Source organism: Kryptolebias marmoratus, linkage group LG22 (genome assembly GCF_001649575.2).
Source record: "Kryptolebias marmoratus isolate JLee-2015 linkage group LG22, ASM164957v2, whole genome shotgun sequence".
Classification (NCBI taxonomy): Eukaryota; Metazoa; Chordata; class Actinopteri; order Cyprinodontiformes; family Rivulidae; genus Kryptolebias; species Kryptolebias marmoratus.
In genome coordinates, this window is record NC_051451.1 from 17888029 (window position 1) to 17902710 (window position 14682).

The 14682-nt window shown below is 41.1% G+C and overlaps 1 protein-coding gene across 1 annotated transcript in view; it reads right to left on the reverse strand.

The window, feature by feature from the left end:
- Nucleotides 1-7866: 7866 nt before the first annotated feature.
- Nucleotides 7867-14682, reverse strand: part of LOC108245631 (protein bicaudal C homolog 1) — a 57139-nt gene continuing 50323 nt past the window's right edge. The window contains exons 17-21 of the mRNA XM_017432712.3: nucleotides 14421-14575; nucleotides 14040-14202; nucleotides 13729-13892; nucleotides 12455-12554; nucleotides 7867-10913 (exon numbers count right to left, since the gene is read on the reverse strand). Coding sequence (XP_017288201.1) covers nucleotides 10786-10913; nucleotides 12455-12554; nucleotides 13729-13892; nucleotides 14040-14202; nucleotides 14421-14575 — 710 coding nt within the window. The 3' untranslated portion in view covers nucleotides 7867-10785. The remainder of the gene's footprint in view (nucleotides 10914-12454; nucleotides 12555-13728; nucleotides 13893-14039; nucleotides 14203-14420; nucleotides 14576-14682) is intronic.

Sequence of the window (14682 nt, forward strand, 5' to 3'; positions counted from 1 at the left end):
GTGAGGGGGGAATGGGGGGTGGGTGACTTGGCAAACAGCCGTTAAAGAAAGAGGGAGAGAGCAAAGAGGAAGAGTCCGGTGTCCAGTCTGGCTCGGTCGCTCTCCTCTCTGCCTCCTGGGTGGTGCGGCTGGTGGCGCGTCAGCGGATTCGTCACGGCTTCGAACAGCTTGAGCCGCCAGCTGCAACATGAGGCAAGGCAGCCTCTCTGCGGAGCCGCCTCGATACTACCCGCAGCCGAGCTTATCTCGGATCTCGTTTAGCGCCCTTTCTTGCGGCGCCCGCGAGGAGCCACAAGTGTGCGCACGCGCGCGCGGCGTGTCCCGTTCTGTGGTGCCGCTGCTGGACGGCTGAACGCGGAGAGGTCACGGGATTATTGCAGAGGCAATCGGCGAACTCACATGCTTCTTATGTAACCAGATGAGGTCGGTGGCTCCCCTCCGTCTCAGCCCTCCGCGTCTCTACTGCGCGCACACACACTCTCCAGCTCTTGTCCATTCCACGTGCAACGTCATCCCGGGGAGGCCACCACCACATGGCCTTATTTGGTAAACCTCTCCTCCTGCACGAGCGCAGGTGCAAGTGGACCGTGCAGTAATGAGCTGGGGGACCACTAAAGGCTATTTCACCATGTAGTTAATGAGCAGCCTCACACAGCACCCAAAGGGCCAAGTGAGTGGTCTTATGCCGTCTCATAAAAATGCAAAAAAAAAAGCCTCCCAGGAAACCACATTCTGTGCAGGGTGTGTTTAATGATCTCAGCTGCTCCTCCACACCCTATTCACCAGTGACCCGCAGGAAGAAGGTTGCCAAGGCATAATAGGTCAAGTGTCTATGCATATTGGGGCTAAAACAGTCTCCAGGCACCTTTACTGACAGCATTCTACCATGCAGTCATACTGGAGTCACTGTAAGTCACACATTTCCTTAAGCAGTCTTGTCTCCAACACAGAGAAGCACTGGGGTGAGACAGTGTCACTTTGTTTGTTTTTGTCTTTCTCTGTGTCATACAGGCACCCTTAGGAGGAGACACGGAGTGTTTATCTATTCATTGGGCAACGGACTCTGCAGCTGCGCCTAGGGGACCTTTTAGATATGCTGTTCCAAATGCCAGTGGTGGACTGCATAACAGTCTGTATATGGAATTTAAGGAAGGATACACTCAGACTCATCTAATGGGGCACATTAGGATAGATCACCATCTCTGAAGTAGATTAAAATAAAAACCCATATCTACAGCCTACGTCCAGTCTATCAGTCCACAAATGGTAAACCATGGTCTTATCTGTACTCAGATCAGTTCAGTGGAATAAAATTATTATTTTTTAAGATGTATATATTATGTGTGCATGTTTTTCCCCACATTTATGGTATCACATTTTAGGTGGCACAGCTTTTCTAGTATTTACAGCAACTCATTGGAAGCGGTTCATCTTTTCTACAATTTACCATAATTCATTTTAGGCAGAACGTTTCTAGCATTTAAGGTCATTCCAGTGTCTATCCTGCAGCTTCTCTCTGCAGAGAGAATTTAAATATTCTGGACCTTTGACAGAAAAAATAAAATAAAATCTTTAGACAAATCTTGCAAAGATTTAATCCAGGACCACTTGTCTAGTCCCTTATAACAATGTTTTGTTTTCCTCTGCTTTTTTTAAAAAATTCAGATTGTTCACAGTAAATTGTGTGGTGCGCAATTCTAATGGAGCTTCAAGGATTAAAATATGGGGTTATGGAGGGCAGGCGAATTAAACTCCCGGTAAGCTTCTAATCACCGTGGCATTCAGATGCAGCCTGACTATATTCCACCTTTAGATCTGAGGAGAGCGTTGCTGCATCTGGCACAGATTTCTAGCCTGGGAAACTGAATCAAACTGATTAAAAGTGAAGGTCAGCGTCAAATACTGGCCATCTGAGGAGAGGCTGTAGAAGATTCAGACTCAACAAATAAAAAATCTTATGAGGAACCCAAAGTTATGAATTTCTAGTGCAGCTTAACCGTATTACATTTAACTATATTTTTGAGCCTGGTTTGGGGCTGACCCCTTGCTGTATGTGACTGTTTTAATTAAAAGCGGATATCTTCAGACTAATACAGAATCTCCCATATATGCTCATATCGTTGTCTCTTTTTCCCTCCCCCTTCCTATTTCCCCACTCGTGCTGCACGCTGTGCTTATCAGCCATGGTAGCAGGAGGATGAGACTGACCAATTCTGGAGGATTCCTTCTCATCCTACCTCCATCCATCCTCTCTGTCAGCCCTCTCCACCCACCCATATCCCCTCCAGCAAGAGTCACCCTGTATTAACATCAGTGTTTCCAGCAGAGCTGCAAGAGGAGGAAGGAAGAGAGCGACTCCATGTCCCATGTACAACGCATCCAACCAACTCCACCCCCCTCCCCTTTCTTCCTCGCCAGCCTTTCTCCTCACATTTCGTGGTTTTACGTCTCCTCAAAATTTCTCTTCTCTTCATTTTTATTTTCCCATATTTGATCCTGCTGTACTGCTAAAGATCGTCTTTGTGTGTGAGCATGCTGCATGTCACAGTGTGCTCAGCTTTGGCTGTCCGCTCTGATTTGTCCACTCAGCTGTGTTCAGAGGCCACATGAATAGACAGATGGAGTATTAGCAGGAATAAAGGTGTAGTATGATTTGAAGCCAAAATAGTGAAAATTATTGAGGGCAGAGGCTCTTGTTCAGATACTTCTTACGCACACACACACACATCCTACAGTCACTACACATCAATTCTCACAGAAGAGGAAGATGAGACAATATATAAAGCACAGGCCACAGCATTTTTCACAGGCAGAAAACAATACAAAGCCCCCAGGGTTCAATGAGTGTGTGTGCGTGTCACTTCATACCACAAACACATTTGTCTGGCATTTCAGGGCATTAAATGAGGCATGTTATTGATTTGCAATGGGGAAACTCAGCTTAGCTGCAGTTTGATTGATAATGGAGATGAGCGTTGCTGGGTCTCCAGTGACATTCCAGTTTATCAGCGCTTATATGAAATTCAAATAACATTCATCCCAGCATTGCATTCGTTTTAATAAGGAGAGATGAATTAAATGCAGATCTGAAAAGGTTATTATGGGAATTACCTTTATTGGCTGCACAATGCGGGGAAAGCCTAAAGGAACTGTTTGACATTCAAAGCAATATGTTTATTTGCTTTGGTGCAGAGAATTATCTGAGGAAATAAAATGCTTTTCAAGCCAGAATCCGATTAACTAAGTACCTTTGCAAATTGACAAGAAAATTTGCAAATATTATTATTAATTTTCTTACACTGAAGATAAGCAAACTAATATACCAGCAGATTATTTTACATTTTGGGGAGATACTTTGTTCCTGTTTGAGGTTTGCAAGGTTTGCAAATTTAAAAACCAAAGTTCACATTAGAATTAGTTTTTCTCTGCCACAGCGTTACCAATAACAAGAAAATGCTGAAGCAAAAACTGTGTAAAAATAACTTTAAAAGACAAAAAAATGATAAAATGGTGTTCTTCAAAAGGAATTCTATTATAAGATGTTGTACTTTACTTAAGTGAAATAAAATACCCCTTTTCTCTAACAATAAAGCATAATCTTCCAATACGCCTCCAAAACAAAGTTATAGTTTTGTAAATGAGCACAAGATGAGCTTTTCAACAAAAATCTATCTCGTATGATGATCTGTCTCATTCTGCTTCAACATGATCACACAACACAAAATAATGAGAAAAATCACAGATGCTGCTTTTTAATCAACACATCTGAAGCAACAAAAAAAATGAACAACCAAAAAACATACTGTTTTTATGTCAGTCCTTCAATTTGGGTGAGTTTTGTTTATTAATATTCTTTGACTCAGCAATTAACAGCTTATCGCTCTGTTATTGCAGATTTTGCAGTCATATCAGACATTTAGAACCTTTTGAACACATAATTTGTTAGTAACAGGTTTTACTAATGGTCTATTCTAATAATGTGCACAGAAAAAACAGGATTCTAAAGCTTTAAAAAAAGCTTCTTACCTTACCTGTGCTTCTGTTTGTGCTGCACCATAACTCACCCAGGGAAATTCAGTTAAAAATAAGTAGGCTAATGCATGTTTGATGGGGAAAGGAGAGGCCACCAAAGGCAAACAGTAATAAAAACAACTTATCTCACTGACACTGAAAGATATAAAAGGAAATATTCCATATTCAGTACATCAACTGTTAAGATGTTCAGATGAGTTTGACATTTTTCAATATACTGCATCACTTCATTCCCCAAGAACAAAAACGGCACAAACAGTACAAATTCTGGATTTTTCTGCCTCAATAAGATAAAGCCTTGCACAGGGAGAGAAAGCAAAAGCTGCAACGAGGCAGACTGGGAGCATATTGTCTACTGGACAGCAGCCATGTATGATGAGGTTAGTCACGGCGCCTGTCATTTACACCTCTCCTGCAGAGGCAAGCTGCCCACGAGAACAATATGTGACGCTGGGGACCAGGCTGGTCTTTAGGTGGAAAGGCAACAAACAAGCTGCACCAATCTGGGACTAATCTGCCACTTCTTTCTTAGCAATTTAGCTGTCTTTCACTCTCTGTCCCTCACTATAAAGCATGAAATGTGAATAATTCTGTGATCTTAGAATGATTGCTGGAGCGCATAATTGCCTTAAGTGAGATGGAGAAAGAATTTACTTTTGATTTAAAAGTGTTTTTTTGAACCAATAAGAAATATTTTATAAAGTGTTTTTCGATAGCTACTTAGACAGGCAATTTTCTGAAAAGATAAAATTCATTTATACTGTATATTGTGCAATTAATCTATTGTTAAAGGTTTCAGCATGGCTTTTATCTGTTTCTGAAGAATTGGCACAGACGCCAGAGTGAGCCAGACAAAGACCACTTGTATGGACAAAAGACAGCAAAAAACTTGTTGTCCTTTGCCCATACGTGAGTTACCACAGCCTCAACCTGGAGCCAGGCCTGTGGGAGGGGTTCGTTGGCAAGCTCCTAGTGATCAGGCCTCTATCCATAGGGCTCAGTTGGCCTCAGCAAGAAGGAGTTTTGTGGGTCCAACACTTGCAGGAGGGCCATACAGGTCGGGTGCATAGAGCTATGGACAACAGCTGTAGGGGGCCATGGCTCTCTGACCCAAGCTTACCAAAGCTGGCTTTTGGAACATGGAATGTCATCTTTCTGGTGGGGGAGGAGCCTGAATTTGTGCTTGAAGTTGATACGTACTGACTAGATATAGTCAGGCTCACCTCAACGCATAGTTTGGGTTCTGAAACCAAAACCAATCACCTCGAGAAGGGCTGGACTTTATTCCACTGTGAAGTTGCCCATGGTGAGAGGCACGGACTGATGTGGGGCTACTTATAGTCTTCCATCTTGGCGCCTATGTGTTAAGGATTTCCTCGGTAGATGAGAAGGTAGCTTCCCTGCAACTTTGGATGGAATGGGGTGTGCTGGAAGGTGCTCCAGCTGGGGGACTTCAGTGCCCACGTGGATAACAACAGTGTGACGTGGAGGGTCATGTTCCAATATAAGGGTGTTCATAAGTGCACATGGCACCAGGACAACCGAGGTCACAGATTGGTGATAGACTTTGGAGTCTTGTTTTCTGATCTGCGGCCGTATGTTTTGGACACTTGGGTGAAGAGAGGAGCAGAGCCGTAAACTGATCACCACCTGGTGGTGATGTGGATCAGACCTCATAGACCCAAACATGTAGTGAGGGTTTGATGGGAACACCTGGCAGAAAAACTTGTTATAAACAGCTTCAATTCACACCTCCGGCAGAGCTCTAAATGAATCCCAGACGAGGCGGGGGACATTGAGTCTGAGTGGGCCATGTTCTGCATCGCTATCCAGGCAGATGCCCTGAGCGGCGACCTCAAGGTTGTAAGTGCCTTTTGTGTCATCCACCCACAAACCCGTTGGTGGACACCCTGGGTGAAGAGGCTTTCACCAAGGCTGCCTGTTGTCACAATTCTGTTCATGGCTTTTAAGGACAGAATTTCTCGATGCAGCCAAAGGTTCAGTAGCGTCCGGATTCTGTCTCTGCAATTTGCAGATGATGTCATTTTGCTGTAATCTCCAGCTCTTACTGGAACGGTTCGCAGCTGAGTGTGAAGCAGCTGGGATGAGGATCAGCACCTCTAAATCTGACGCCATGGTCCTGAGTCAAAAGAAAGTGGCCTGCTCTCTCTGGTTTTGGAGTGAGGTGCTGCCTCAAGTGGTGGAGTTTAAGTATCTTGGGGTCTTGTTCCAAAGTGAGGGAAGAATGGAGCATTAGATCAATAAACAGATTGGTGCAGCTTACACAGTATTGCATACTCTATAATGGTTTGTTGTGGTGAAGAGGGAGCCGCAAGACAAAAGTCTCCATTTACCAGTCGGTCTACGTTCCTACCCTTACCTATAGTCTCGAACACACTGGAGAGGCTATGTCTCCTGGCTGGCCTGGGAACGCCTTGGAATCCTTCCAGAAGAGCTGGAAGAGGTGGCTATGGAGTGATATCTGGACTTCCCTGCTCAAGCTGCTTCCCCTGCGACCCGACTCTGGAATAAGCAGCAGATAATGGATGGATGGACTAGAATTAATGTTTTCTTAGCATCCCTCCCACACATCAACCCTGAGCTCCTCAGCTTTTCCATACCAGTATTTACAACCTATTCAGGGCTGAGGTGTTATATAAACACAAAGGCGTTCTGTGTTTTTTTTTTTTTTTTTGCCTTTGTTGAGCACCTGCCTGAATTAAAGACAGAGGGAGGAGAAACTGAGTGACTCACAGGCACAACACAGTTCAGCAGCACCACCTGTTTCTGCCGAGGGCTCGTTACATTGCTGGATGAGAATTTCTCGGTGCCATCTGAACAATATTTAGCAAAAATAACTAGACTGATCCACGGTAGAGGTTTGGATCTGAAATGAAACGAACATGTGATATTCCCACATGTTCACTTGCATAAAAAAAAGAATGTTTGCATTTTGTAAACTTTTACAATTACATACACCTACAGACATCCAGTTTGTTCTAACTAAAGATTTACTACAACTTATGCACAAAGGGCAAACAAAATGAGCTACAAATAGCTTAACACAAAAATTCAAAAGCACGTTCTGCTAAACATCACAACTTTCAACACCTTGAAAGAGTACAGTTAGTGATCTGCTGCAGTTACCTTATTCTGAGAGTTAATGTAAGAGGCAACACTGCCCCCTTGAGGTAAAAAAAAAAAGCCAGTCTTTGCTTTACAGAACAAAAATAACAGAAAAATGAATGGCAGTGTGCTCTTTAGAGTCAATATTAAGTAAATAATGTTTTTATTTAGATCTGCCTAGAAAAAAAAGCACAATACATTAACAAAGCATAAAAAGTGCAAAAGACAGTAGTGACTTTGTTACTGTTGCCTCTAAAAAAAGATGAACTGCTGAGCTGCTGAATATTATATTTTACTAAAGGAAAAGAAAGTTGGCTGATGAACAGGGTAAATAGGAGCTTAAAATGAAGGGCTGCATTATGCTTTGTCTTTGCAGGAGCATATTAATTTCCATGCCATGTGGTTATGATAACATGATCGTTTTCTCGCAACCTGCTGCCGATCAATAAGCTTTCGATTGCGGGCAGCAGAGACATCAATACAAGACACCAATCAGCTCTTATTCACATGTCTAATGTAGCCTTTCAGGTAAAAATCTGGTATATTTGTGTAGTTTTCTCCTAATTTCTGAGTGCTGCTCATGTGCTGTATGTGAAAGCCAAAAGTTTATGAATCCTACAGTCGTTCCAAACATCCTCTACAGTGATTACTGATGATTATGGTCTGGCATTCATGTCTGTACAAAAAAAAAACAAAGTCTCCTCATGATTTTGCATACATTTAATATTTCAATGTTTGAATAAACATTTTTTTTCCTGCTGGACATTTTTTTTTTCTTTCAAAAAAGTAACCTGTTTATATTTGTACCACCAAACAGTTTGAATAACAATAGCCTCAACAGATGGCACAGTGAACAGAACTTTGCCTGATGGCAATGATTTATACAAATTCTTATCTGGAAAATTGTACAGAATTGTACCTTTTTTTTTAAACAAAATAATGGTTGTATAAGAAGAAAAAAATACACAATACACAGTTTCTGTAGTGGTTTACATTTACTTTAAATGTACCATTTGACTGCAGTACAAAATTTCCTCCAAATCAGCCATTTGTGAATAACTAATAAAACAAATCAAAGACATAATTGAGAAACTTCTGCATTAAGGGCAAAGACTTGACAAGATGGCTTGTTGAATCTTATCACTGATCCGAGTTCGAGCTGCAATAACGTGCATTCATAATTTTCTGAACAACATTCACTTGATATGTCCATAACCTCTGCCGCCCTGTGAGCGAGCACATCCAAACAATGTGGAGGAAAAAAACAAAACAAATGTTTGCTAGGCAGCAACACGAGTCACAGCACTGAGGATTCCCCTCAGTGCTCAAGAGTTTGAATGGAGTACCATGACAAGTGCGGGCGAATTGGCCCCAGGTTTCCTCTTAGAATAAAGACGCTCACTTTCAATTTGCTCCGACCCTCTTCATCATGTTTTAAGACTTCACGGTAAAAGAAAAAAAAAAAAAAACCTTGTCTGCATCAGCAACCGTGTCGGAATATTTTTTAGCAATGTTACTAACTCGACAACTGTATTAGAAATGGTTGAAATCGGATGCAAAGAACGGCTGATTAGTGGCTAAAAGTGAAGAAGTTAAACTGAAAAACAAAAAAACAAAAAACAAAAGAAATAATAAATCTGAGCATGTGGACAAATACTTCACTTCTGTTTGAACTGATGTAAGAATGGATCCTACTTTCTGTCTAAATTAAATTTGCAGCGATACAACGGTCTCTGTTCACTTTTAACGATTTTGTACACTGTTCTTTCATTTAAACTAGTAAATTCCTCAGTCTTTGCTTTTAACACTTAATGTAGTTGAATATAAACAACAAAGTTAGTTTTACAAAGAGCCACTTAATTGCACTTGAACATCCTCAGAACGTTAGAAGGCTGGTTTTGCTTGTAGACCAAATCAGAAATATTTTCAATAAAAAAACAAACAAAAAAAAGGTATCAAAGTTAATAAACCGCATGAAAAGGAGGTTCATTACACATGACTGAACATATTCCAGGAATACAGAACAAAAGCTCTGCCTGTATAATCTCTGTAACTTTATCGAACACTGCTTAACTAGGGTTACTGGTATATTAGATTGTGTGGCTGATAATAGAAAACTCCAGATTTCTGTTTGTTTTTGTCCTAAATCTTAATCCCCTTTGTGATCCCTCCTCCCCCCTTAATTCTGCATTTCAGAAATTCTCAAATGGGACCAGATTGTCTGTGAATATATTGGTTCTTTGTGTGGCGCACGGGAGAAAGGTCAGACCACAATATTTGTGTCCTGAGTGAAATCTCTCCCTGCTGAAAAACGAGTTATGTATATTGGCATTTGACACCCCGAAGGTCTTTACTTTCTCGAAATAGAGCAGCGAGTTAATGGAGGGGAAAAAAAAAAAAAAATGGCACGCAACTCTTGGCGTAACAGCTCACATTCCAGACACAGGCAGGAGCGAATTGGAAGATTTAAGGCACACAGAGTGAACACAGGATGGCCATTACTGACGAACACTGATGAGACAAAACACAATACACGATATAAACGGAAAGTTAAAACCAGAGAAAGTCGATGACACAATCAAGAGAGAGGCCTATAAGGCTAAACTACACTGCCTCATGTTTTCGACTGCTGCTGCTATGGCACAGCCATATCATGACTCTACACACACAGAGGGGCAGAAAAAGTAAAAAACACTAATAAACTAATTACAAAAAAAGAACAAAAAAAAAAATCATAGGAACTCATTCATTAACATATAAAAATAACATATGTAAACTGATTATCAATAAACATTCCACCCATTCACCTAAAATGGTAATAAAAACTAAAAATAAAATCATAAGGAGTACAATATACTTATTTTTTTTGTTTTTTCTCAATATACACAGACAAACTGCTCCTAAACACTGACCTTGAAGGAATGTCAACCAATCGACACACTGAAGGCAGCCGAAGGTCAAAGGCCACAACACTTCCCTTTGGTTTGTATCGTTATAAATGTTGATCAAGTCACCACTTTTGGCGTGTTGACCTGTTTTTTTTTTTTGCACTTCATTTGGTGGCACCCTAATCTAAATGGCTAAGTGCTTGCTTTTAGTTTGGTACAAAATGCAGCTGTGCTTTTACTCAATAATAATAATAATAATAATAACAAAAAAAGGTAGAGTTATTATGACTTCAGTCTAAGGAGTTGGGCTCTCCCAGGCAAAAATCTAGTAATAAAGTGCATGTCACTGATACAATAGCATAATTCTATGCAGGTAGTATCAATCTGTAAAATGATTGTACTAATCATTCTGCCTGTTCCCTTAAACAAAATGTGGAGAGAAATACTGGACAGCACCCTTCTTCAGAGGCATAACACTATCCTTCATATGTAAAGGCTTCAGATAGACTCGTCCGCTCTATAAGGAAGGAACACTGAACCTTTTGTCTCTGAGAAAATCCCTTTTTTTTCTAGTTGGCACTTCAGGTAAAACTATGGCTTCATAAAAACATAAACAATGCAACACGGTGAACAGTCTTAATTCAGCTGAAGCTCAAAAACAAACAAAAAAAGGTAAACTGCTGAAACTAGGGGCACCAAGGAAAAGAAGGCTGGTCTTCTTGGACGGTTTTTTTAAGGCCTACCAACGCCCGCTGACGCTGGCCACGTCGGCGTGAAACTGCCGGGAGAGACGTCCGCTCGCTCCCCCCTCCAGGAAGGAGGACCTGATGGGTGGCTCAAAAAGCTTTCTACGATTCTTGTTTAGTTCTGTAAAAAAAGACAACATAACATCAGCAAAACAAAGGTAATAGAGGCTATCCTTTTTTCTTTTTTTTTTTTTTTTAAGTGTACGACCCCTCCTTGTGTTGCTTTAGGGAATTGCAGCGAATCAAAGTGAACAAATAAACACAAGCAAGACGTTTGTTGACATTTTTCTTCAGCCTCGACGGATCAACAATGACAAGAAAATTAGACTCAAATCGCCGCAAAATTGCTCAGATCAACAAAAGCCCCTCGTTGCGGCCATCTGGTTTCATCCAGCAGTTTGTTCAAATACTTTCATAAGAATGTCAGAAGGGCAGCCTGGCATTTCTAACATATTCATACGATAGCAGCGTTCGGCCGCTGCCAGGATAAACCTTCACTTGAAATCCCGGAGACAGGCGACTTGCTGCAGCAGCTCTTTTTACTGGCAGCCAGACAGGAAGTTTAAACTCTCTTTATAAGAAGCAAAAACACAAAAAGGATAAGACAGTCAGAAACAGCGCACATTTCTTTTCTGAAGGCCAAGGCCCGGTCAGTGGAGATGAAAGTTGACCCTGCTTGGCGACAGGCAGCAAAACCAATTCTGGCCTCGGAAACTACATCCTTAATAATCAGAGGCCTGGCCTTGATATTTTCCTTTATTGGCTCAAATCAGAGGTTTCGGCAGTGAACCTTGTGCAGAAAACTCACGGCAGGAAGCTCGTGCTCCCAGTACAGCCGTACGGGCTCCAGCTTTTACAATATCTAAAATATGATGTCAGTAATGAAGTGTGACACCCACCACATTCACATTAGATCAAGTGAGCTGAAATCAGCATCAGGGAGGCAGCTGCAGCAGCTGGTGAAGCACCGAGAGTCATCTGAGAAGAATTTGCCCAAAGCCCTTTTCACTGCAGTTTGTGTAAATAAGTGTGACTAGATTTTTCTTTAAAGAAAGTTAGTCACAATGCTACAGTTTTCATCATTATTATTATTATCGCCCGCCCGCTGAAGGTGATGATGTTTTTTTTCCTGTGAATGTTTCTTTCTAGCATTAGGAAAATCTCTGGACAGATTTTAATAAAACCTTCAGAAAGTAATGACTGGATGTACTGTAGATTCACAACTGATTAACTTCTGGAGTCAACCCAATCCAAGAAGGTCATAAGGGAATTCTGGTTTAAAATGGGCAATCTGCATTTCATCAAAGAGTGCTAGGCCTTTAATCATTTCTGAATCGTCTCGTTACCAATTAGCTCAAAAGTTCAGTGGTTAGCAGCGGGGCCAATTTCTGTCAACTGGATTATGTCTTCTGCACAGCTGGGCTCTGCTCGGGCTTGTTGTGGTGACAAACAAAAACAGGAAAACCCATTTGTGTGCACAACATTAATTAAGCTGAGCTGACAGCATCAAACTCCAGCTACTATTGGTGACTGTCAACTCATAAAAAGGAACGACTTGAGTCAGAGGTGCTCATATGAGTTTTTTTTAGTTTTAGCCTAACTGGGAAGCTAACAGCACGGAAAAAAAAAATGTCACATAAAATCCAACAACTGCATTCATACCTGAAATGGCAAGCAGCATTTTCCTGCGGGCACCGAAAGTGGTGATTCCTAGTTCCTTCAGGTCCTGGTCTGTTAGAGTCAGGAAGGTCTGGAGGTCAATCTAAAAGCAGCAATATTTACATTTAATAGCACCAAACTCACAAATTAGAATGAAACAAATCAATCATAGTTATCGCTGTTATTTTATAAACAGGCTTTGCACAAAGTGTAATAATGTGGAAATGGGACTGTGGATGCATCTAATCCTCCAGTGCCTCTTTTAATACAATCATGTTTAACAGACAGACAAAAACACAAAGCAAAATGTGGAAAGCCCCTTTCTCACATTTCCTCTAGATGGTCCTAAAGCAGAAAAAAAAATACCTCATAGGAGTTGAACCTACTAAACTCTGGCTGTTTAAGACTTTAAGAACTCTAGCCAGGCTAAATTCACCATAAAGCCTTTTTGGAAAATATTTATTTTTTTACTATCAACATAAGACTATAGCTTTAGTTTCAAATTCTGTACTTTCCTGACCCTTTGTCCTGACCCCATGCTAAATGTGATGCTTTGAACAATGTGCTAAAATCAGCATGTCAACGTGCGTGTGCACACTAACACACTAAATTACAGCTATAATTTGTTTCCAAGTCCAGCATCTTAATTTAACATACAAGTTTAGCTGCGGTTGAGAGCAGTGAAGACTGTCACGGTCTGCTGTGAGTCGTGTGTGCTCCGTTTCCCCATATATGTGCCTTTTTGATGCATTTCTCATTGCATATCTGTATAAAGTGTCTGCTGTTTTCACAGACTGTGTGAAAAGGGAGGTTACTAACGGACAGCCCGTTTTAAAACTCTAAACACCTGACATAACTGGACATATACACTAAGCTATCAACAAAGCATGTGACTTAATACATTATTTTTTTGTATGCATAAAATACATTTTCTTATAGAATCGTGAAGTCAACTCCACAGATAGTGGGAGGATGCTGCATGGCAGTGTAGACATGTTCATACCCATTTGAGCCATTACGTGCATGTATCAGGAAATGCACTACAGGAAAAATAATGAAGTTGCCGCTGATGTATTAAAACAATCAATAGTTTGTCGCAAAGTAGATTGGTTTGTGATGATAATTAAAGCTTTAATATGGAGGAACAGAGACAAAAAAAAAAAACAATAAATTAAACTTTTGACAATTTGGGCAGAAGGTTGTACCCTTCTTTATGATAGTTCCACGAGTTTAACAAAAAGAAAAATCATACAACTAGAGGTTGTGAGCTGTACTACCTCTTGTTGCTGGAAGACATCCGTGTACTTCCCCAAACCCAGCTTGCTGAAGAGCTCGGGCAGATCGGAGCCTTTCAGGGATGAATTCAGGTTGCAGCCGTTGCTTCCCGTCACTGAAGAAATCGAGTCCATGTAGTTGCTGCTGCTGGGGTAATGCTCTGCAGCTACATGCCAAAGAATTAAATAGAAAAACAGAGGAAAAAACAAAGGAAAAAAAAGACTTTTAATAATGACTGAGCTTAAAGTTACTGAATCATGCACATTTAAGATATCCCAGATGTTTGTAGCAAAGATGCTTCAGTGTTACTGACCAGATTTGTTCTGTTTCCTCTTCGGGCTGCTGACAGCAGAGGTGAACTCGGCGTGGTTCGACAGGCCGTTTCCGGTGCCATTTCGCTCCCTCCAGTTGTCAGAGTCACTGCCATTGCCAACACCTTCCCGGCTGCCGGCTCGAGACAAGGACAGCGGGGAGCCCTGGGACAGATCATACAGAAAAAAAAAAACAACCAAAACATTTAACAGGTCATTCTGAATGAAAAGAAGAGCAGAATTTACAATATCTGCACTGCATTCAAAAGTAAGCATTTTCCTTTTAATACAGATTTTTAAAAAACTGCATTGTAAAATTTGTCATAATTTAGAAGCTTAACTAATACCTATAAAATAGTTAATTTTGGATTTGTATGTCTGACCTCGTAGGTGGTTGTCATGCTGGGTTTATACGAGACGTGATTGGCTCTCCGGAGTTCCTTGATCGTCTCGGCTGGCATGGACTTCGAAAAGCCCAGACCACTCCATGTATTGGTAGGGGTCCTCACCTCTGTCACCACTGGCTTTTTTAACATCGCTGTGTAATAACAAGCACAGGAAAAAAAAAAAGACTAAATAACACAGCTAAACATGTTTTAAGTTCCCCTTTTTAGATACTACTGATATTATTCAATGAGACAAAAG